General features: G+C 45.2%; 2 protein-coding genes across 2 annotated transcripts; both read left to right on the forward strand.

Moving 5' to 3' along the window:
• The first annotated feature begins 513 nt into the window (after nucleotides 1–513).
• On the forward strand, nucleotides 514–11,351 carry LOC136653908 (olfactory receptor 4Q3-like). The gene is made up of 2 exons (XM_066630778.1): nucleotides 514–1,182; nucleotides 11,205–11,351. Exons 1-2 carry the CDS (start codon nucleotides 514–516, stop codon nucleotides 11,349–11,351), a joined length of 816 nt encoding a protein of 271 aa, XP_066486875.1.
• A 6,133-nt stretch (nucleotides 11,352–17,484) lies between these two features.
• On the forward strand, nucleotides 17,485–18,423 carry LOC136653909 (olfactory receptor 4Q3-like). The gene has a single exon (XM_066630780.1). The coding sequence runs from the start codon at nucleotides 17,485–17,487 to the stop codon at nucleotides 18,421–18,423; it is 939 nt and encodes a 312-aa protein (XP_066486877.1).
• Nucleotides 18,424–24,003: the final 5,580 nt, after the last annotated feature.

The raw sequence follows: 24,003 nt of genomic DNA on the forward strand, positions 1-24,003 counted from the left end.
TATTAGCTAAGAACCCAGTCCTATCCAACTATTGGCTGCTGATGCAACTGGGTCACTATGGTGTGCACAGCATCCTGTGGTGGTGGTGGGGCAGCAGTCATGGAGGTCTACTCAGTGTAAGGGAATGTTTGTTGCTTCACCTTGTGGCTGCATTGTGGCTGCACCATCACTGGATTGTTGGATAGGATTGGGCTCTTAGTGTATGCCAGAAATCCACACTTATTCCACTTATGTCCAGCAGAAGCCAAGTGCAGGGCCTGCAGATTAACAGTGTTCCATTTGTTTCTGTGCCTTGAACCAGCCATCAAGATGAATGGGTCTACTATTACAGAGTTTTTCTTCCTGGACTTCTCCTGCTCTCGCTGTGCTCAGTTCATCCTTTTAACTCTGGTCTTGACCTGCTACATCACCATCCTTGTAGGAAACTTACTAATCATGGTAACTGTGTGGTCTGAGCCCAGGCTCTTTCAGTGCCCCATGTATTTGTTTCTTGTCAATCTGTCCCTCCTCGATATGTCATTGGGCTCTGTAGCAACCCCCAAACTAGCAACTGACCTATTGAACAGTGGCGGAACTATTTCCTTTAGCGGTTGCATGGCCCAGATATTTGGTCTCCACTTCTTTGGAGGTGCAGAAATGTTCCTCCTCACTGTCATGGGCTATGATCGCTATGTGGCCATCTGCCACCCACTGAGATACACAACCATCATGAACCGACAATGTTGCTTCAGTCTCGTCGTATTTTGTTGGATGGGAGCACTTATTCACAGCGTTTTTCAGACAGTGGTGATGTCTCAGCTACCATATTGTGGAGTGAATGTGTTGGATAATTTCTTCTGTGACATCCCACAGGTAATCAAGCTGTCCTGTTCAGAAACCTATGTTGCTAAGATACTCATGGTAGTCAGTGATGGCCTAGTAACTCTACCTTGCTTTCTGACCTTGCTGCTTTCATATGTCATCATCCTGGCCACCATCTGTGGCCGTTTTGGGAAGGGTGGTAGGAAGGCTCTGTCCACTTGTGGCTCCCACCTCACAGTGGTTGGCCTCTTCTATGGGCCCATTGTTTTTGTGTATCTGAAGACCTCCTCCAGCTCCCAAGTGGACAAAATGGCCTCCATGTTCTACATGGTAGTCATGCCTGCTTTCAATCCCCTGATCTACACTCTGAGAAACCAAGAGGTGAAGGAATCCATGAGGAAATTGAAAAACAAGTGTAGACACCTCCTGTTTCCTCAGTGCAAGATTTCCTTTCCCTATCAATTACATTGTTGTATACGTGAGCCCTAAACTTCAATGGATTATTTGCACTTTCTGCAGCAACTCAAGCACAAGCTGATCTCACAGATAAGTTGAGAGCAGATTTTGAGCAAAACTAATGGCATTTCCTATGACCATTGGATAAGTTGGGGGGGGGTTTAAACTTAGAGTGGGTGTCTGACTATAATTTTGTCTTATTTTATCCAAAGCCAGATCCTGAAAAATAACCTATCAGTAATTGTTACCTAAGAATTGTATAGTCTCTAATTTAATAAAAATATAGTAAAAGATCATATGATACATTTTTATTCATTAACTTTTTTAATTCTCGTCTTCGCAACCTTTTTCTGAACACTATCAGAATAAGTGCACTATAAACATACCAGTAGGACCATTAATCTAATCCTTTAAGGTGCCTAGTGTGTCAAGCCAGAGGCTCAACTTATACAACGTATAACACATAACTGGGAGTGTGCAATTCAGTTCACAGTGGAGAGACAAGCAACAAGCAGTGAGCACAAGCAAGCTCAGCTACACATAGTTGCAACCTGATTTACTCAGAAGTAGACCCATTGCTTTCCATCAGTGTTCTTCTCAAGTAATGGTTCATTGCATTGTAGCTTTGGACTTTGTTTCAGATGGAAATGACAATTACATTCTGGTAAAGTTTAAAAACCAAACTTCTGCCAAACATTTTCAAAATAGAATGAGGGTGGAGAAGGGTCAGGTGTGATCCTGCAAAAGAGAAGGAGGCTTGCTTGATTAAAATGGTGGTGTCAAGCCCTTGCTTGCTTTTTTCTCAGGAGGAGTGAAAAGGTTAACTTTGGTTGCAGCTTGCAGCCTCGTTGCCCGGGAGACTAATTGCCTTTAATTATCTCTGCATTGGCCTCTTGCTCTCCTCTGGGCTTCTCCTGGCTGCCACAATGTGACTCTCAGATAAGATGAGGCTTTACACTTGATTTATTGACAGAAATTTCTTGCCTTATAGGCGAGTACCTACTATATTTTAAATATTTTTTTAGTTTTATTTCATTTTTTAATTAATTGCTTGCTGATATGCTTATGGATATTATCTTGCAAATTTTTTTCTATATGTAACTGCCTGTTACTGAATGTGCTTGTCATGCTAAATGATTTCAAATGGTTGATATTCCTTATTATATAATTTTGAACTTAATCAAAGAGTATCATTAATAGTTGAAATGTTCAGGTCCTGTATTTTGCTTGCTGATTCAGCAGCATCAGAGTGGACTGCATCTATGAATAGCGTGCTTTGGATTGTATCTCATTGTATGGATATAGACAATCTCAGCAGAATTATGATAGAGGTAATACACTAGCTGTAGAATGCAGACTGCTATGAACATGAGTATTTTCGAGGAGGTCAAGAGTGTGTTCCTACTGATGAATGAATGAATCCTCTCCCATGGACTCCATGGTCCACCACACCAGTTACAATTTAAACATGTATGCTTTCATTTGTGTGCTCAGAACATATGACAACTGAGCAGTGGCATCGCTGGGGGGTGGGGTTCAGGAGATGCAGGCTGCACCAGGTGACGAGCATGAGGGGGTGTGTGTGTGACACCACTACTGTCCAAAATTTCTAAAATCTTAGTATTTTCAAATAGTACCATCATGTTATATATCATTCAATGTGTGATTTCATGCAGAATGCAATGAAATGAACTGCGTTGAAATATCTCTATTCCATCAAAAGCCAGGGCTTTTTTCTAATGGAACGTGGCGGGACGGAGTTCCGGCACCTTTTTGCAGGGGCCCCTTCCCTTTGGAGGCATTCCAGGAAGGGGGGGAGCAAAACAGAGGCATTAGCTGGGTGGGTGCTGGGGGGTGCAGGGTGGGCGGGCACCTGGCCCCTGCCTGTCTGCACAATGACCCCCTCCTGCCCCATCTCCAAGCTCTCACCTGAGCCCAGCCCGCCTCCCCTCCCCCTGTGCTCTGCCCCCAGCGCAGCTTCTAAGCCAGTGTAGGGTGCGGGCGACATGCGCCGATGCCGAGGAGGATGGACAGCCAGCCAGGGAGACAGGCTGTGGCACTCAAGGAATGCCCAGGTACTGGCTTGGCAGAGGAGGGGAAGGAAGCTGGCTGGTGCAGACCCATGACAATCTGCAGCACGAGCCTAGGCATGTCTACTCAGAAGTAAGTCTAATTGTGCTCAATGGGGCTTGCTCCTGGGAAAGGGTGCATAGCCTTGCAGCCTGAGAGCCCAAGCCTATGCATGTCTACTCAGAAGTAAGTTCCATTGTGTTCAATGGGGTTTACTCCTGGGAAAGTGTCATAGCCTTGCAGCCTGAGAGCCCTAAGCTATGCATGTCTACTCAGAAGCAAGTTCCATTGTGTTCAATGGGGCTTACTCCTGGCAAAGTGTCTTATCCTTGCAGCCTGAGTAGACAGGCAGAGGAGGGGTTCTGAGGCTGCAGTCCTCTCCACACCTTCCTGGGAGGAAGCCCCACTGCCTCTAGTGGGACTGACTTCTGAGTAGACAGGCAGAGGAAGGGGTCTGAGGCTGCAGTCCTCTCCACACTTTCCTGGGAGGAAGCCCCATTCACTATATTGGAACTTACTTCTGAGTAGACAGGCACAGGATTGGGCCCTGAGGCTGCCATCCTATCCACAGTAAGCCCCATTCACTAAAGTGGACTTCTGAGTAGACAAGATTGGGCTCTTAGGCTGCAATCCTAGGCACTTTCCTGGGAGTAACCTCCATTGACTAGAACAAGACTTACTTCAGAGTAGACATACCTAGGATTGGGCTCTTAATCCTGGCAGAGATATATACCTGCACCCATTTTCATATGCTAAGGGCTGGTGAAAAGGGATTCTACATGTGTACAATGTGCTGTCCAGCCTTCCCAGAGATCCTCCTCATCCTTCCCCCACAAGCATGCCCTCTGCCAGCCAGCATTTGCAGCTCCTGTCCAGCAATGCACAGCAGCTGCTCAAGGCAGCAGAGAACATACAATTGCATGCCAAGCACCTTCCCAAAGACACAGAGTATTCTGATACCTGAATTAAACCATATTTTATCGCTTGTTTGCAAACATAGCTGTTTCTATGTGCACCTAAGGACCCCACTCATGTAAGAATTCCTTTTTTGTTCTTACTCCCACAGTTGCTTAGAGTAATTTTACTACATGGAACTCATGGAAGCCATTTTTGAGAATCCATTCACTGCTTCCTCTCCTCGAAGTAGTGCCACACTACATACTACACAATATAAGTGCACCTGTACAGTATTTTTCCCCATGTGTAGAAAAAGTAGCTGGGAGAAGAGGATGTGGCGATTGACAGCCCAATCCTATGCATGTCTACTCAGAAGTAAGTTCATCTTTAGGGGGGAAGCACATAAAATATTTTATTTCTCCAATAAAAAAGGTTTATAAATAAATAAACAAATAAATAAATGATTAACAAGTTGTGAATTCCTGCACCTTTTTTTTTAAACAAAAAAAGTACTGTCAAAAGCTATAGCCCAACACCAACAACAAAAAAACAAAACACCATTGTATGGGAAGAGGTCCATGTGCGGGCTGATGCACTGGCCTTCCACACTGGGTGGTGCAAATCCTAGTGACACCACTGCAGCTGAGCATATCCCCTGCCACATTATAACATGCAGCTTTGCGAATGGAGGCTGCACTGTGTTCTCTGCTGGTGGTGGTGGGGAATCAGACAGCCTGCAAAGGCATTTTGGACTTACCCCTTGATAGCTGCCTAATCAGCTCTGGTTATCCTTGGACCTATGCCAGCCATTTTGCTGGTGTAAGTTCAAGGAAAGAAAAGGGGCATTGGAGGGTTCAAAAAGGGAATAGGATCCTGGCACAAGTCACTGCTTGCGGGACCATTTTTGGAAAGCACAGCAGATGTTTCACAAATCTGGTTCCTGCCATGAACAATGAGCAGGTAGGTTACAGGGATAAGGCCTCTGCTTCACAATTTCTGGCAAGCAAGAGTAGACTATGCTGGGCTAGATGGATGGATAACCTGTCTTGATATAGGGATGCTTAATAGGTTGAAGCTGAGACTCCACCATCTACTTGATTGCCTTGCCCAGAAAGTGGAGACTCCATACTGTAAGTCTTTAAAATGTTCTGCATCCAGAAAAGTAGCTTTCAGACTGAATGTCAGGGCCCTACTGTCATTTTGACACAAGAACTTTGTGCAGTGCAAATGATACCTGAACACATTGTAGGTGCATACACACCTCAAGTGGGCCACTGAGCAGGGATATTGTCACTGTCAATGAATGGAAACTGAGAGCACAACCTAGAACACAACCATTGGTTTACTACCTCTGCACATTAGAGGGGAAGCATAGAACGGAGGGTAGATGGTGCCCATATACCATTCTATGGACCTAACATGCTGAACAATTTCTACTACCAAGCTGACCTGTATAGCAAGAGTGGGAGCACCAGCAAGAAGGGTGGCAATGCAGCCAGGCTGGCTGATGGACTGAAGGAGTCCCTGGCACTTACCTGAAAATGCTAACATTTAGCCCAGGACCTCAGCAGACCCACAAGAATGGCTGCCCTAACAGTAACACAGTCCCTGTAAAGTTGCTTCTCGTGAATCCCATCCCCAGAGTCCTACCCCAAAGAAGCACTCAAATCATCCTCAATCTCCCCTCAGGAGTGAGAAACTTGACTTTTAACCAGCCTTGTTCCAAGTCGCTCATGATACTCTTACATGATATTCATGCTATAGCCCAGGGGTGTCCAAAGTTTTTGGCAGGAGGGCCACATCAGTTCTCTGACACTGTGTCGGGGGCCGGGGCAAAAAAAGAATCACTTTACATTTAAATGAATAAATTTACATAAGTTTACATAAATGAATATATTAAAGATGAACTTATATGAATGAATGAAGGTCTTGCAATAGCTCAAGGCCTATAAAAGGCCTGGCACAAAGCAAGACTAGCCTTTCCTTCATTGCTACTGCTGCATCACAGATGCGAAACAGCAAGCAGTGGAGGGAGCCCTCATCCCACAGCTCACACGAGAGGGCAAACAGTCTCCCTCACGCTGAGAGAAGTTGCATTGGGCCAGTGTGGGCTTCAACAAATCTTAGGAGGGCCAGAGGCTCATTGGAGACTGGAGGCTCCCTGAGGGCCGCATTGAGAGGCCTTGAGGGCCGCAAGTGGCCCCCGGGCCGGGGTTTGGGCACCCCTGCTATAGCCTGATAATTCTTCCTGGAGAGCTCTGGAGTTTCCCCTAGGGAACTTTCTGTGCCAACACAAGATACCTCATTTGCAAGTCCTGAGCATTCATGTGTGACACTGCAAAAGAGACAAAACTGGCCATGTGACAATCTTAACAGAGAGCCAGGGTAGTGTAGAGGCTAATGTCTTGCAGTTTGACGAAGTAATATTGATGTTGAGATCTTTGCTCAGTCATGGAGTCCATAGGTTACCTTAGGCAACTTGGTATCCATTACACCTCTGTATCTTACGGGGTATTTGCATCCTTGAATCCTCAACCCACCTTACAGGGAGGTTGTATGCGACACTGAATTTCTTGAAGGAATGGTGGGGTTAAAATTATACACACAAACTACTGATTTTGCTGGCTTCAGCTCAACACCCCCCGGTGGGAAAAAACCCTTGACAGCACCCAGGCCGCATAATATCTATTGCATACAACAAGTTCCAGATCTTCTTAGATTTTAATCACCCCATGTGGGACCAAACAGCAGGCAGCTCTCTCCAGGGTGCTGACAACTGTGTCAGTGCCAAGACGGGACCTCAGGCATTGTTCACAGTGGGTGGAATCAAAAGGCTGTGGATCAAAGGAGGATACTATAAAGGGGATTTCAACAGGAGTCTTCCTCTTACTTTCAAGGGAGGTTGAAGTCAGTTTGGGAGAAACAATATTTGTCCGAGAAAATATCAATTTGCATATTTGCATGGAGGGACATTTTTCATTTTTGTGCCTCAGTGACATTTATTTTCATTAGGATCTTCTGGGTCACAACACCTTCTGTTCCTGTTTCCTTCCTTTTGCTTACCTGATATTTTTTACTTCCTTTCTCATGCTGGTGAGTACAGTAGTTTGAGAAGCTGGAGGGTGGCTTAGGAATGGTTGATTGACACTGAAGGCTTCTGCAGGGGATCTGCTTTGCATGATTGGAACAGAGTGTCCAGTGCCTTCATTGGACACTATAACCACCACCTAAGTGGTGTTATTGATGCTTGCTCTGTTTCTTTTGCTATGCAATTGCAGTTCTGAATTGTTGCAACCACAATTCAAGTTCTGAATTGTCAGCAATCACAGTCATGTCTTGAAAGTCATTTGAGGGTGATTTGATAATTGTTATGAATACAATTCAATGGCTTCTTAAGCACTGCCTGCTAAGGGGTGTGCGGATTCTGCCTGTCCTATCCTAATTTTTGAATCCTGCCGACTACGCCAATTTGTCCCATCCAAATATCCCAACTCCCTTCTAATGCCTGCTTTTTGGCTAATTAACACCCTCCTTTTCCAAGAAACAACAGCTGTGGTGTGCAAAGAAATGAACACAGAACTCCTTATCTATAGCAATTAACAAGAATTTATTGCTACAGACACTCCCTGCAAGTCCTCTTGTCCAGAGGCTTTCCCTCCCCAAAACTCCACTTAACTCAGTGGGTGAAGGTTTGACACCTCCAGTCCAAGTCCACAGTTCAATCTCCAAAGCAGTCCAATCTTCCCAGTCCAGTATTCCCAGTCCAATCTTCCCAGTAGCAGTCCAATGCAGCAGAGTGTGTGTCCAGCAGAGTCTCAGTAGTCCCTTCCTCTATCTTCTCCAGAAGAGTGTCTCCTCCAGCAGGGTCCTGGCAATCCTCTCCTCTGTGTGTCCTCCAGCAGAGTTCTGGCAGTCCCCTTCTCCCAGTGTGAGTCCGTCCGGGTGTCCCTCTGGGTCAGGGTTCTCTCTCTGGTCAGCGTCCCGCTCTGGTCAGCCCTTTGCTCCTTCTGAAGCTGCCTTTTATCCTGCAGCCCCTTGTTAAGTCCAAATGCAGCTCAGCTGTGAGCTACCTTGTTAGCTCGAGTCCCATCAAGGTCAAATGAAGCTCAGGTGTCCAACTAGGTCTCCATTGGCCTTGATTGATTACAGCTGTGGAGCCAGCCCTGCCCTTCCCAGAGCTGTCAACCAGCTGTCAAAACAGGGAATCGCTGTCAGCACCACATCATCCACCTGATGATCTTCTGATCTTCCATTACACTGTCTTCCCTGTACTTACACTGCAACTACTTTGTTTTCTGTGCAGTTCTGGGGGGGGGGGGGGAATCACCGCTCAATCCTATCAAGAGGTTTGTCTGCTGGAATCAGCTTTTCTGCTGTGGAACTTGCTTTATGGTCCCAAGGTAAGGGAACAAATGCTCCTTTGCCTTGAGGAGGTCTTTGTGACTGTCCTTCCACAGTGGTGTAGCTAGAGGGGATGCAAAGCACAAGGTTTTGCAGGGAGCCTCATCGCAAAGTGCACGTGGCCCCTCCCCTTCCGAGCCATTCTGGGTGCTGGGAGCAAAATGGAGGCGGAATGCTCCCACTACCCAAAATGGCTCCCAAGGGGACGGGGAGGGGCCACCTGCACACCACGGTGAGGCCCCCTGCCCAACTTAGTGCTTTGCACCCCCTCTAGCTACACCATTGCCCTCCCTCATCACAGGATGCAGCACATGCCCCATTGGCACAGCTGCATCAGTGCTGGAAAGTTGCATAGGACTGGCCCCTAACTAGGGAGGACAGAGAGAATGGAGTGGGGAGCTGAGCAGATTGGGATGAATTGGAAGGGGGAAGGGGATATGTTGGAGACGGAAGAGGATGTCTCCCAGCCTGACAAGCACCAGATGTTATGCCCTCTGGAGCCTCCTGACAAACCCCACTGTCTTCTTGGAATAAAGCCAAGCTCTTCTTGGAATAGAGCTATATAGCTTGTGCAGGTCCAAGGAGACCCATTGGCTCAAGGGGCTTAGAGAGGGGTAAGAGAATTTTCCTTACCTTTCCCAAGCCTCCTGATCACCCCCTCCTCCCGTCCAGCATGCAGTTTTGGTGCGTCTGCATGCTATAGTAGGGAAAAGGATAGAACTGGGTTGTTTAAGTAGTACCAGTCATCATCACGATTAGCACCATGAATGTATAGGGATTGCTCCATATTATGAATAATATTTTCACCTCCCTTCCTCCAAAGAGTTCAGGATGTCACATGCAGCATTGTAGCGACTGGCCCGATAGAACCCCCTGAGCTGCCACAGATTGAACTGTGACCTTCTGCATGGAAAGCCTGCACACTTCCCTGAGATCAAATCCCATCTCTAAGCCACTGCAGGAAGAGTTACCTGTCTGTATGCCAGTTCTGAATTCTTCCTGCACAGAGACAGGAGTTAGGACTCTTTATAGAATTCAGCATCATGAAAATCTCAACGGTCATTAAGAATCACAGGGCTAAGAAATTCCTAAGAAACTGAATCTCAGAAGTTACAGTAGAAGCATTTCCATCAATCAGGGACTTCAGTGAATTACATAGCCTACAAAATCCTTCTGTACTCCTTCTGTTTAGCAGATGCAAATAAAAACAAATCCCAGAAACCTTTTTTAAAAAACTTGTTATCTATTGCTCAGTTTATTTTATTCTTGCTTATTGTTTTAAGTTTTCAGTATTTTTATTGTACTGCTTTTATTCAAAGTTTAGGCCAACTTGACCTCTTGTATGGGTTGGAGATTGGGGTCAATGTGTTCTAAAATTAAAACAAACAGAAAAACTGAAATAAGTCCTCATAAGGAACTAGATGCAGATATAATTAATTGGTCTATTCACATGATTATTTCAAAAGATTCATGCTCTTTCCAGTGACTGATTTATTGTATTTCTACCTTGACATGCTCACACACAACAATGAATATTGCCTGAAAACCATTGTGTGTGTATAGTCATAAGGAAAGAGCCTGGAAAAGGTCTAGAAGTTGAGAACTAAAGAAAGAGGAGTGGAATCACCTTGATTTTATTCATAATTCCAGGAGGGTAAAAGAGTCTGTTATATAGAAAGTCAGGTTATAAATTACAGGAATAAAATGATTAAAAAAATTTGTGTCTGGGTTGAAATATCGCTCACATACTTCATTTTTTAAAAATTGCACTAGAACCAACCATCAACATGAATGGCTCCACCATCTCAAAGTTCATTTTGCTGGGCTTCTCCTGTTCCCACATTGCACAGCTCTTTCTTTTTGTCCTGGTCTTGGCCTGCTACACCACCGCCCTTCTGGGAAACTTCGTAATTATGGTGACCGTGTGGTCTGAGTCCAAGCTCCTTCAAAGTTCCATGTATTTCTTCCTTGCCAATCTGTCCTTTATCGACATGTCTTTGGGTTCATTGGCTGCCCCCAAATTAGTGACTGACCTATTGAACAGTTTCTCTATCATATCTTATGGTGGCTGTATGGTCCAGCTGTTTGGTCTGCACCTCTTTGGGGGTGCAGAGATGTTTGTCCTCACTCTCATGGCCTACGACCATTGTGTGGCCATATGCCACCCACTGAGATATACATCCATCATGGACCGGCAACGCTGCTTCAGTCTACTGATATTTTGCTGGACAGGAGCCTTCATTCATTCCACTATCCAGATAGTGGTCTTAGCCCAGCTACCATTCTGTGGACCGAATGTGTTGGACAATTTCTTCTGTGACATCCCACAGGTAATCAAGCTGGCATGTGCAGAAATCTATGTGGTTGAGATACTGATGCTGATCAGTGGTGGCTTAATAACTCTACCCAACTGTCTGGCTGTACTGGTTTCATATGTCATCATCTTGGCCTCCTTCTGTGGCCGTTTTGGGAAGGGTGGTAGGAAGGCTCTGTCTACCTGCAGCTCCCACCTGACAGTGGTTGGCCTCTTCTTTGGACCCATGGTTTTTGTCTACCTTAAACCCTTCTCCCACTCTCAGGTGGACAAAATGGCTTCTGTGTTCTACATGGTAGTCACCCCTGCCCTAAATCCTCTGATCTACACTCTGAGGAACCAAGAGATGAAGGGAGCCATGGGGAAATTGAATCACAAGTGTAAACTCCTGCTGCTGCATCAAAGGGAGTAGATGTATGAAGTTTCATTTCATAGGCTCCTAGAACTTTGTCCACTGTTGTCCATGTGAGACCTAAGTTTCACCAATTCTGTATTACTATTTTGTAATATTATTATAATAGATGAGATTGATGAGGATTAAATATTTTTTATTATAATAATTGATATACATTGTTTGTATTATGACATTTTCATTGAATTGTGTTCTTATCTTTCTCCTGTGTTTTTGGGATGTTGCAATTTCTATGGGGTTGCACTATACCTTAGGGAATGTGATGGGAGGATGAGGGCTACTGTTTCAGAGATGGTTATAGAGAAAGATTCATGCAGGCATGGCCATCATGGCTACCACCAGATTCAGAGGGAAGATTTCTCAGGCTACCAGGACTGGAGCAAACAATGGAGGATGGCTCAGGCCAGTCTATTCGTTGTGGTGATTCTTCTGAATTCCATTCTTTTATTTCATTGGTACACAGTACTTGCACATAGTACCATAAATGCCTTGAGGCAGCAACACCACTCAAGCCAAAATTGCCTACCCAAGTCAATTTTTGTCCAATCCTGCATGGCCAGCATGGATTATCATGGTACGAATCCATATAATCTAGATGAAAAATATGAACTGTGGATGCTGCTTTTCCTGAAACTCAGATCAAGCCTCAAAAACTCCATTTTGAATTCTGGGTGCCACTTTGTGTCACCCACCCTGGGAAAAGTATGTACTCCCATTATGCAAACTTTTTATTCACTGCCTAGTCTCCATTAAATATGTGCCGTTATTTAACCTCCTTCTTGTGTCTGTATTTTTCAAGCCATCCCTGAATGCTCCCTTTCAGTGTAGCTGTTTATTGAATGCAGCCTTTGCAATATGCGTGTGATGCATCTTTCACCTTCCATCAGTGTCTTTCTGGTATCCTCTTGTCACCTCTTTGTTTTGAAGCTGTGCCTGCATTTCAAAGGTGCCCATTGTGTAATGTGCCCTGCGCACCTGCATTTTGAGTCGAAGTGTTCCCATTGATTGTGTGCCAGAAAGAGGCACATCAGCACCTGCTCTGAATCCATCCAAACACCAGTTTGCACATAAACACACTAGCGCAGAAACATCCAGAACCCCTTTTACACCCCAATAACCAGGTGAACATGCTTATTTTGAGAGCTGTACATAAGCAGCAACTCCAAAACCCCATAAATAGTGAAGGGTTCTGACCAGCCGATGGTCACCCCATGTTGCATGAAATCAGAATTTCCAAATCTGTTCAGGTCCCTGCAAGGCTTCCCCCAACCATATCATCTGTGGGTACTTATTAATATGCTTTCTTTTCCTTTCCACTCACCCTTCTTTCTCTCATCTCAGTTTAAGGACTGGGCTAAAAATTTAGAGTTTCTCAAAAGCTTCTTCCCCAAAAAATCAATTGCTTTTCTACTTCTCTGTTAGGTACATTTCACAAAATATGGTTAATAATAATAATAATAATAATAATAATAATAATAATAATAATAAAAAATACAGGTATTTCTATACCGCCTTTCTTGGTCCTCAGATTTCCCTTAGACTTTATGCAAGGCAGTTTACATAGGCAGGCAAATTAAATCCCCGTAGGGATTTTTACAATTTGAAAGAAGGTTTCTATCTGTCAAGAAACCACAACATTCAGATGTTTCTTTCTTGATCTGGTCGCACATTCTGGCCTCCATCCTCCCACACTCAGAGCAGATGGAATAGCTCAGTTCAGCTTGTCAGCTGCTTCAAGGTCGCACGGTGCCGGTGGCCTCGAACCAGTGACCTTGTGGATGTTATCTTCAGGCAAATGGAGGCTCAACCCTCTAGACCAGAACTCCTGCCTAATCTATCGCTTTATTTGTATCCTTTCCTGTAGCAACTCTTTTCTCCAATAAATCACTTGTATCTTTGGGCACACTCTCTTGTCAATCTGTTGAATTGATTCTTAATGATGCCGGTCTTCACCTCTATCCCCGAAGATCCCTTGTTCCATGGGCTGCTCCAACAGGGAAGGTCAAAGCTGGAGAGAATGAGTTACTCTGATTCTCAGGAAACCAACCCTGCATTCTTTGTTAATTCCCTGAGGGTGCAATCCTAACCCCTTATGTCAGTGCTTTCCAGCACTGACAAAAGGGCAATGCAGCTCTGAGGGAAGGGAACAAACATTCCCTTCCTTTGAGGAGGCCTCTGTGAGTGACACCCAACTGCAGGATGCAGCACATGTCCCATTGGCACCGCTAAGCCAGTGAAGGAAAGCACTGACATAAGGGATTAGGATTGCGCCCTAAATAAATAATTTGAGCACTGTGGCAACATTAACCCAGTTTACCTTCAATGCCATGTAAGCAGTAATCACAGTCGAGGACCTCACATGTTGTGTTCACTTGTGATTTAGCCCCCCCACACACACACAGAGATCGGGGGGAGCTTGTGAAAAATTGTAAAAGGGGCCAGCCAGATTCAAAACACCTGCCATCATCGCAGGAAAATCCCCTATATGTCTAACACCAGCCAGGTGAATCTGGTGTTAGACATAACACAACAGCATAACACAACAGGAAAGAAGCACTCGAGGCTAATATGTGAAAGGAGCTGACAGCAAGTAGGACGGTAAGTGTGAGAAAGACGGAGGAATGGCAGCAGGAAGTGCTGAAGATCCAGGAAGTCATTCAATTTTTGCTTGGTCTGCTCTAAGAAATTATCGCCATTGCTTACTGAGATGCCACAAACTATCTGATGGGCCTTGCTGCTCAAGAGGTAACAGCAGCTACCACTGATTTACAACTGATTCTATGTGTCTGGTGACCTGTGCTTTGCTATGGGTGCTTTTCAGCAGTTGGCACTGGTGGCATGTGTGTTCTCCCAGTGCGGCAGTGTGATAGGCTAGGGCTGTTGGAGTTGAATGGCTTAATCCTAATATCTGATTTATGGCAGTGGGGCAGTGTCATGTAAGTGATTTGTGAGCCTAGTTTGTGCAACAAGGCTGCCAGCGCGCATCAATGTGCAGGATGGTGGAGAGGCGTCCTGGGAGAGTGCCAATAAGTTGGCGGTGGAGGTGGGCGGTGGGAGAAATGGGGCAGGGAAGGGAGGAAGGGGGCAGTGTCTGGGTGGGGGAGAGACCTGAAGTTGTCATTCTTGCTGCACTAGGTGATTTGGGGCCAGTTGTTCTCTGTTAGTAGTGTGCCTTAGAGGGGGAGGGAACCATGTTTGCCACACTGAAGATGGGCACAATGCAAATGCCATCAATGACCTGCTCAGTTTTTGCTGAGGTAGGCTCTTCTTCCAAGGGAGAAAAAATATTGGGGGGAAAAAGTACACATGCCTTCGGAAGTTCTGCTGTTTACAACAACTGCAAAACCTTTTTTTCATTTGTAATTGTCCCATTTGGGACTGAGCAGTAGCCAGCACTCCCCGGGATGCTGACATCTTCATCAGCTCAAAAAAAGAGCACAGGATTTGAACACAGGGGGTGGAATCCAAGGACCTCAGATTGCAGCAGGATTTTATCTCAAGGAACTGGAAGGACTCCATCCTCTTCATTTTCAGATGATATTGTTGAGGGGGGAAATGGGTGATTTCATTCAAATCCCCCCTTTGTATAATTGTATGGAGAAGGTTATTTAGATTCTTGTTCTCAGCTCTCTCATTTTCATTCAAGTGTTATCCTGGACGACACCATCTTTGCCCTCCATCGGTCTCTTTTTGCTCACCTGGGTTTCTTGCATGTCTTTTTTCCATCATATCTGAGCCTTCTTGAAAGACCACAATGTGTGGAGGATGACAGATTGCCTTGCAATGAAGTCTCGATCACTGAGATGGACGGTGCCAGCCCCAGATACCTTCTGACTGCAAACTGAAATCAGTGTGAGTTTTGCTGTTTTTGCTACAATTTCGCAGACTCTGGAGTTTGATCCTTTTGTTTCCTTGTTGAAGCTTCTTCTTCTTTTTTAATTTTGGAAGAAGTCCCTAAGGATGTTGCTACTGTTGTCATTGGGGTAATGTCCCATTTGTTGCATTTTGGACTTGCATTGCAGTTTGCAGCACTCCGAGTGACTTGCATTGTAAAAACAGACCTTCCGAAGCCATGATTGACAGCCCGGTCCGAACCAATTTTCCAGCCTCAATGCAGTCCTGAGGTAAGGGAAGGAATATACCCTTACCTTGAGGAGGCCAGGGATCTGCTGGTCCCACCCCGCTCTCGTCCCTGTTCCCCCCACTCTACCCCAGAACACCTCACCCTGAAAGTCCTTACTGCCACCCAGCACTCTTCCCTTGCTCCGGGCAGTATTAGTCCATCACTGGGCTCAGCACCGATTGGTGCTGGGCTGGTGCCAGCACTCCCTACTCGGAGGGTGCCATAAACATGCTTTACATCACGTTTATGACATCCAGCGGCAGTGCTCCTCATCCTTAGGTGAGTTCCATCCTCAGTGAGTTCCATGGTTGAATAGGAACCTGAACCTAGGTCTTCCTCTTCCCTGCGCAACACTCTGGCTACTCCATCACTGTGGCTCTGTAGTGGGTAGCACTGCCCAGCTCTGCTACCTGAGGTCTTCTTTACTGGCAATGGCAGGAGTGGAACAGGGAATTCTGCATGGAAAGCCTGTGCTCTGCCAATGAACTACAACTTGTCTTTATGTGTCATTACCCTGCCAGTTACTGTGGAAGGTATTAACTGTATGTATTTAAAAATTCTGCACTTATTCCACTTTGGCACACAAATACGTACTACGCAAAGATGTCAGAATAGGGACATTTGATCATCTCAACTTCCTTAAGAAACAAATTAACAAAACATGGTTTCTAGTCCTCAAGTTTCTGAATGCCTACTCAATGTCTAGTGAAATACCAAGTGGAAACTGAGTGGTATTAGCTCAATCTTAGTCCCCAGCAGGAACAGAGAAAGCCAGGGATGGCCACTTGAGTTAACTCGTGTCATGGATGGCATTGAATCGCAATCAACCTGTGACTTGGTGCCAGTGACTTAGAAAAGCGTTTGGACCCAAATTGACTTGAGTCCCGACTCACTTTTGTGCGGGCTTGCAACTTGTGTGTGTGTGTGTGTGTGTGTGTGTGTGTGTGTGTGTGTGTGTGTTTGCTTACTTGCCACCTCTGTGTTGTGTCAAAGACCTTGTGGACCATCTGAAAGCTGGTGTTCATATCGACAGCAGTAAAAGACATGGTAGGAGCCGGGTAGGTTGGGCTGGGGGGTGGAGGGGAGGAGGAAGGCTTAAGTTGTTTTTTTTTTGGGGGGGGGGGGCTGCATGAGTCTGGTGGGAAGAACCAGAAGAATGTAGAGCCAGCCACAACATGGCTATTTGAAGTCATTCAAGGAGAGTCTTGAATATTGGTCTGAAATTTTCCTTTGCATGCAATAAAATGATAAGGGGGCCTGGAGTTTAATCGTGAAATGTTAATTTACCACCCAATCCTATTGGGCATTTAGGACAGCAGGTTGTAAATACTGCTGCGCTGCTGTAAATGATGCATTGCCACCATGCGCGAAGGTGGCAGAGGGGAGCGGGCCAAAGTGTGGGGGAGGCAGTTCAGGAGCAGGAGGGAGTGGATTTCAGAGGCGGACACACATGCCTGATTCTCTCCACCTTTCCCAGCCCAGACCAACCCCCTGAGGCTCCTCAGTCAGCAATATAGCTGGTGTAAGTCCAACAAAACACACTGGCAACCAGGCAGCCTACAGGGAGGTAAGGAAGAAATGTTTTACTTATGTTTCCTGGGTCTGGTCACCCCCCCCTCCATTGAATGCAGTACAGTAGGCACAGCTGCATGGCATAGAATGGAGAGGGATAGGATTGGGGCATTAATTTAATTTTTCATGTGTTTATTCCACCTTTCCTCTAAGGGCCACAGGGTGGTAGCCATGGTTTCTTCCCACCATTTGTACTCCAACCAACCCTGTGAGGTAGGTCAGGCTGCAGGACAGGCTGCAGTTCACCAAGGATGCCTCATGGCTAAGCAAAGATTTGAACCTGGAAATAAGAACCTTGCTCTTAAAAATAAAAGCAGGAGCTTGTGGATTCTATTCATGGTACCAGGACGGAGAAGCTACTGGGTTTGGAGAGGTGAGTAAGGCCTGCAAGGGTTATTGATATTCTCTTTCTTTCTCTGACTAGAACCAGCTATCGGGATGAATGGGTCAACAGTTGCAGAGTTTGTCTTCCTGGACTTTTCCTGCTCTCGCTCTGCTCGGTTCATCCTTTTAACTCTGGTCTTGACCTGCTACATCACTATCCTTCTGGGAAACACGCTTATCATGGTGACGGTGTGGACTGAGCCCAAACTCTTTCAGTGCCCCATGTACTTGTTCCTGGCTAATCTGTCCCTCCATGATATGACATTGGGCTCTATAGCATCTCCCAAACTAGTGACTCACCTGTTGAACAGCGGTGGAACCATTTCTTATGGAGAATGCATGGCCCAGATATGTAGCCAACACTTTTTTGGTGGTTCAGAAATTTTCCTCCTTGCTGTAATGGCCTACGATCGCTATGTGGCCATCTGCCACCCACTAAGATACACAACTATCATGAACCGACAACATTGCTTCGGTCTCCTCATATTTTGCTGGATAGGGGGACTCACTCATGGCATTTTCCAGGTAGCAGTCATGGCCCTACTACCATATTGTGGAGCGAATGTGTTAGATAATTTCTATTGTGACATCACACAGTTGATCAAGCTGGCCTGTTCAGAAACCTCTGTTGATGAAATACTCTTGATAGTCAGTGATGGCCTAGTAATTGTACCCTCCCTTCTGGCCTTGCTGGTTTCATATGCCACCATCCTGGCCACCATCTGTGGCCGTTTTGGGAAGGATGGTAGTAAGGCTCTGTCCACCTGCAGTTCCCACTTGACAGTAGTTGGCCTTTTCTTTGGACCCAGTATCTTTGTGTATCTGAAGCCCTCCTCCTACTCCCAGGTGGACAAAATGGCCTCTGTGTTCTACATGGTGGTCACTCCAGCACTCAATCCTCTGATCTACACTCTGAGGAACCAAGAGGTGAAGAGAGCCATAGGGAAGTTGAAAAACAAGTGTCAATGCATTCTGGTTCCTCAGAGGGAGTGAATTTTCCTTTTCCTAGCAAAGATGTTGTGCGTTTGAGCCGTAGATTTCAATGAATTGTTTGCCATTCTTACACTATTGTAGAACTATTATTATTATTATTATTATTATTATTATTTTGGTAATTATTTATTTTTTCACTGACTGTTGATAGTTTGCCAGTGGATATTTTGTTATAATACCCTTAAGTATGAAATGCTGGGACACATGTTAGGAAAAGCTCAAAATCCACCTCCTTCCATGTACAGTGAAAGGATCTAAAATAGCAAGGCTCCACAGTTGCAAGCAATCATAGACATACCATTAGCTTGACAGGGAAGCTTAATAGGTTGAATGGCTGACTAAAGGGAGATGACTCCACAAACCTCCTGTTGCCTTGTCTTGCCTTGACTTGTCACACCAACCATCTTTTTGTCTGGAAGACTCTACATGCAAAGATGAGGGCTGAGGCTGAAACTTCTCACTGGGTCCTTGTCTCTTATTAAAATCTACACTTGGAAATAAAAATGTTTTGGCAATGAGAAAGCACATACCTTGATCTGGGTTAATGTGGTCAAGTACTTGTCTCCCCTTCTTTTAATATTTTATTAATGGCAGAGTATTGTGATTTTTAAAAATGTTCTACCTCCAGAAAAAACCTCCAGATTCTCTGTCAGGAACCCACCAGGATTTTGGCACTAAAATCATATAAATCAAATTTATTCAGAGTTGCATTTCCACTACATTTTTAATCCACTTCCAATGCATTTCTGTTACCCCAATACATTCTGGAGACTGTAGTTTGTTAAGGGTAGCTCTAATAGCTCTCAGATGCTTTAACAAAGTTCTGTCCCCTCCACACAGAATACATTAGGGCAGGGTGTTTGGGATGAGTTCAAGAGTACATGCAGTAGTAACCAGTAGCTGTCAATCAACACTTAACCTAAATGAAGACTGGCAGCCCAATCCTGGGCATGTCACTCAGAAGTAAATCCCATTGTAGTCAATGGAGCCAGGGCCTAGGAGAGGGGAGTAAAGGGGATAATTCGTACTCGGGCCCAGGGTCAAAAAGGGGGCCCAGGAGCCAAAGGAGGGGCCCCAGAAATTTCCTAGGGTCTTACTTTTTCCAATCTATTCAGACTTGTAGCCTTCATGGGATGCTGGGGACACTACCACAAGCATTGCAGCTGCAGTCACTGGCAAACCATATATGCTTAGGAGTGTGTTTGGTTTTCCGTATTACTGCATCTATCTGCCGATGCCACATGGGTGGGTAGACCAGGGCTCAGAAGACTTTTCCAGTTGTCTCCACCCTCCGTCCTGTTTTGCCCTTCCCTGCCCCCATTCTGCTTGCCCAGCATTAACCTGCCCTGCTCTGGTTAATTCACCCCTCTCCCTTTGCAAAGGGGCCCCAAAGAAAACTTCGTACCCCCTGATAACATTCGTCTCAGAAGCCCTGAATGGAGCTTACTCCCAAGCAAATGTGGATTGGATCTTAGCCCAACAGCTCAATTCTTTGGGCTCTAGTGCTGTTGGTTCGCTCGTACGCTGACTCTGTGTGGTGCAAACATGTCCCTTGGGAGCCCAACCTGGAGCTTCTCAGGTCTGCACCAACTATTTAGTCAGCGCAGATTTGAGAAGCCCCACTGCAGGGCTTGGGGCTTTCCCCAGGGGAAGGGGATGAAAATCCCCTTCCTCCGAAGAGACCTCCAGCTGCTTCCCAGCCCCCGCTGGATACAGCAGCAGCCATTTTTGCACCGTTGCTCCTCTGGGCACCGGGAAGCTCCGAATTAACCTCTTAAACTCTTTCGCAGTAACCTGGTAATCCAAGAAGATGCTAAAATCAGCTGTGCATCGTGCACAACACTGTATGAGCTTTAAGCCATTTCTGCCCAACGTTGCATGTATGCAACAGGGATCAAACAGAAGCCCATTTGGAAGTGTACATCTGTGGGCTGGGCAAAAATGGGTTAATGACAGTAGAACTGTGTTCTGATGTTGCAAAGGCAGCCCAGGGCAAGGATTTAGGAGGATTGGTCTATTAGAGTCCATTCTTGCTCAACTAAGTGACTTTGGGCTGGTTGCTTTCTCCAGCTAGCTTAGCTTTCTGGGGAAGGGCACCATGTTTGCCACACTGCGGACAGGTGGGGCACAAATTAAATAAATGAACTTTATCAAGCAGAGGAGTGCGTGCTTTTTTCAAGTGCTTTTTCCCCATGCAAGATGAGCCTACATCAGTAGAACTTGATGCAGCAAGTTCTGCTGTTTAGGAGAACTTCAAAAACTTTTTCCTTTGTAATTAATTAAGCCACTTGGGGGACAAGAGCAGGCAGCACCATCCAGCATGCTGATGTCTTTGTCAGCTTTCGAAAAAAAGAGCACCAGCTTTGAATACAGAGGGTGAGAAAGCAAAGGTCCTCATATTGCAGGAGGATTATATCCCGGGAAACTGGCTGCGCCCTCCCAGTTCCCAGAGGTGGTGAAAGATATGGGGTGGGGGAGTGAGTCATCTCACTCCAATTCTCCTTTTGCATTGTTACATGGAGAAACTTATTCTAGTTCTCAGTTTTCTCATTTTCATATGAGTAGCATCCTCGACCATCCCACCTTCCGCCTCCATCTCTTCTTTTGCTTGCCTGGATTTCGTGCATCCTCCATCATTTCAGAGTCTTCTGGAAAAGCCACAGAGTTTGTAGGATGCAGGATTGCCTTGCCATGAATTCTTGATCACTGAGATAGATGGAACCGAACCCACCTCTCCCTTGAGTGTGAATTCCTGCAAGAGTGAGTATTGCAGTTATTTCTTTGGCTTTGTAGACTGATCTGATCCTTCTGTTTTCTTGCTAAAGCCTCTTTTTGCAGCGTTGAATAATATGTCTTAAATGTGCATATGTGTTTGGTCATGACTCGCTAAGGATGCTGTTTTTGGTGTAAGAATAATTTATTGCAGTGTTTCACAAACTGTGGGTCGGGACCCATTAGTTGGGTCACGAGCCAATTTTAGGTGGGTCCCCATTCATTTCAATATTTTATATTTAATAGACTTGATGGTTGGTTGGCAACCTTCAGTTTCGAAAGACTATGGTATAAGCCTACAGCACCTGATATTCCCAGGTGGTCTCCCATCCAAGTACTAACCAGGCCTCACCCTGCTTAGCTTCCAAGATAGATAGACTTGATGCTCTCATGGTATGTGACTGCATTTGGGGATATATTGCAGACCTTAATTTTAGGTAGACCAATTTTAGGTGGGTCCCCATTCATTTCAATATTTTATTTTTAAAAGACTTGATGCTCTCATGGTATGTGACTGCATTTGGGGATATATTGCAGACCTGTACTTTGAACAAGCTACTATGTATATTCTTTTAACAATGATAGTAAAGGAAACTTACTCCTGGGTAAGTGTGGGTAGGATTGCAGCCTAGGATTATTAAAAATTTTCCTGCTTGATGATGTCACTTCTAGTCATAACATCACTTCTGGTGGGTCCTGGCAGATTCTGATTCTAAAAAGTGGGTCCTGGTGCTAAATGTGTGAGAACCACTGATTCATTGCATTTAGGAACTGCAACACTCCAAGGGATTTTCATTTTAAAAGACAGAAGCTCAACCAACATAATGATTGAAATGGGTAAAATAATAAAATTAACACATGAAAAACTAAACACAGCAACTGGATAAAGGATGGAAATTGTGTTCTTTTGTTTTGATTGCATATTTTCTGAGCTATCAAGGAAGGAGTTTATTTTCTTTTTCAGTATTTCTATCAGTGCATATTTACAATATTATTAACTGAGACAGCGCAACTCCTAAGGATTTTAGTACACAACGTCTCAGCACAATATTAGTTCAACTTGGTAACAGTGAAAAAGTAACAGGAAGTAAAATCTTTTCCATTATTCTTCCAACCTTCTGATATCACTTGGCAACAAGACAATGCCATCATACAGTATATTATAACAATCTCTATATAGATATTAGAGCCTGTATAGATATTACAATGAATGTTTATATAAGAAATTCAATGAGTTAATTCAGTAATGGTAAAAATCAAAACTTTCAATTGGGAGGTTTATGGTTCAATTTTTTTTTTCAGCATTGACCAATCATAGTTTAGGATTTCCAAATTAAACATTGGCAAAGATTTTTACTGAAATATATTTTGATAAAACAAAAAGTAACAAAAGCCATTAGACTCAGTGCTGAGTCCTATGCAGGATCTGCCTTCAGAACTCCAGCAACAAGATCTGCTAGAAATCTCTCTGCAACACATGAAGCTTCCAAATGTTCAGATCAGATAAGTGATATCACACTGAGACCACACTGCCCTGAATGTTGGGCTGAAATAACTGTCTGTAGTAATGCAAGACAGGAGCCTTGTGTTTGGTCTCAAGGGCCCAATCAGATCATTAGACTCACTAGAATCCTTAGAATCCTATATGTACAATAAGGTGGCATAACACACAGGCTGCCAGGGTACCATGTGGGCTGCTCTCTTGGTAACACCTCTGCTGGTTTGCAGGATGATGCTGCCAGGGCAAGGTCCAGAAGGCCTCATGCCACTGACAGTGCTACACACATTAGCCTCTTGTGAACCTGGGCAGTGAAGAAAGAAGTTCAGGAGAAGCTTGGAGACAGGACAGGGGAGGATTGTGATGGGACTGGGACAGATCTCAGGGTCAATGGTTTCTGCCGAATCCTATGCCCCCACCACTGATCCGACACCACCTGAAAGGCTAATCAAAGCTATGCCAGCAAGATGGCTGGAGTAATCTTGGGGAGACCCAAAGGAGACCAGGCAGTGGGGGGGGGGCAAGTTAATAAGACTTTTCATTATTTAGCTCTTCCAGCTAGCCTACTTTCCAGCTAGCCTGCAGAATGAAACAGACTCCGGGTCAGCAGCCATGCACCGTGCAGCCCAGCCCAGCAGAGGACTGGGCTGCAAGAGCAAGAACTTGTGGGCTGTATTAAGATTTCTAAGAGAAGAATATAATATGGTAGGTGAGGTGACCAGGGTCTATAGCAGCAATTTCCAACCAGTGTGCTGAGGCCCAATGTTGTGCTGCAAATGGTCTGCAAATATGCTGCAGTGTTTGAAGGAGGGTCATTTTATTAGTAGAGCCATTGGGGGGTATGAGCCCCCCACCAGCAGCGTGGTGTGCCTTGACAATTTAACTGCCTTGGCAGCATGCCATGAGATGAGAAAAGGCTGAAAATTACGGGCTTTTTGCAGAGGGTTCGAACTCATATTATACAGCGGGCCGAATAGCATTCATGAGGCCTGCTGAGGGCTGGAAGTGATGTAATTAAGCAGGAAGTGATGTCATAAAGCAGGTCATGGAGCAACTCATGAGCCACAACTGACAAGAGAAAATATGCAATTCTTGGTCATATCTGTGAGAGCTCATATGTGAGAGCTCAATTATCACCTGGGTGCCCTTTCAGCAGTGACTCCTCAGCACAGCTTAGCAGCTGAGAGTAGCTGATGGTGATGCTGGGAGAGCCCTATGAATGAAGAGCTCCCATGGGCTGCATTCGGCCCCCTGGCCTTATGTTTTATGCCCTTGGCCTAGAGTAGACATTTTCAACCATTTTCAGCTCA

Source organism: Tiliqua scincoides, chromosome 5, assembly GCF_035046505.1.
Source record: "Tiliqua scincoides isolate rTilSci1 chromosome 5, rTilSci1.hap2, whole genome shotgun sequence".
Lineage (NCBI taxonomy): Eukaryota > Metazoa > Chordata > Lepidosauria > Squamata > Scincidae > Tiliqua > Tiliqua scincoides.

What these genes read in the sequence shown, in the direction of transcription:
- LOC136653908 (XM_066630778.1), top strand. Translation starts at nt 514, where the DNA reads ATGTCATTGGGCTCTGTAGCAACCCCCAAACTAGCAACTGACCTATTG. An exon ending in ACACTCTGAGAAACCAAGAG is followed by an intron (nt 1,183 to 11,204) that starts GTGAAGGAATCC and finishes TCCCACTCTCAG; the next exon opens with GTGGACAAAATGGCTTCTGT.
- LOC136653909 (XM_066630780.1), top strand. Translation starts at nt 17,485, where the DNA reads ATGAATGGGTCAACAGTTGCAGAGTTTGTCTTCCTGGACTTTTCCTGC.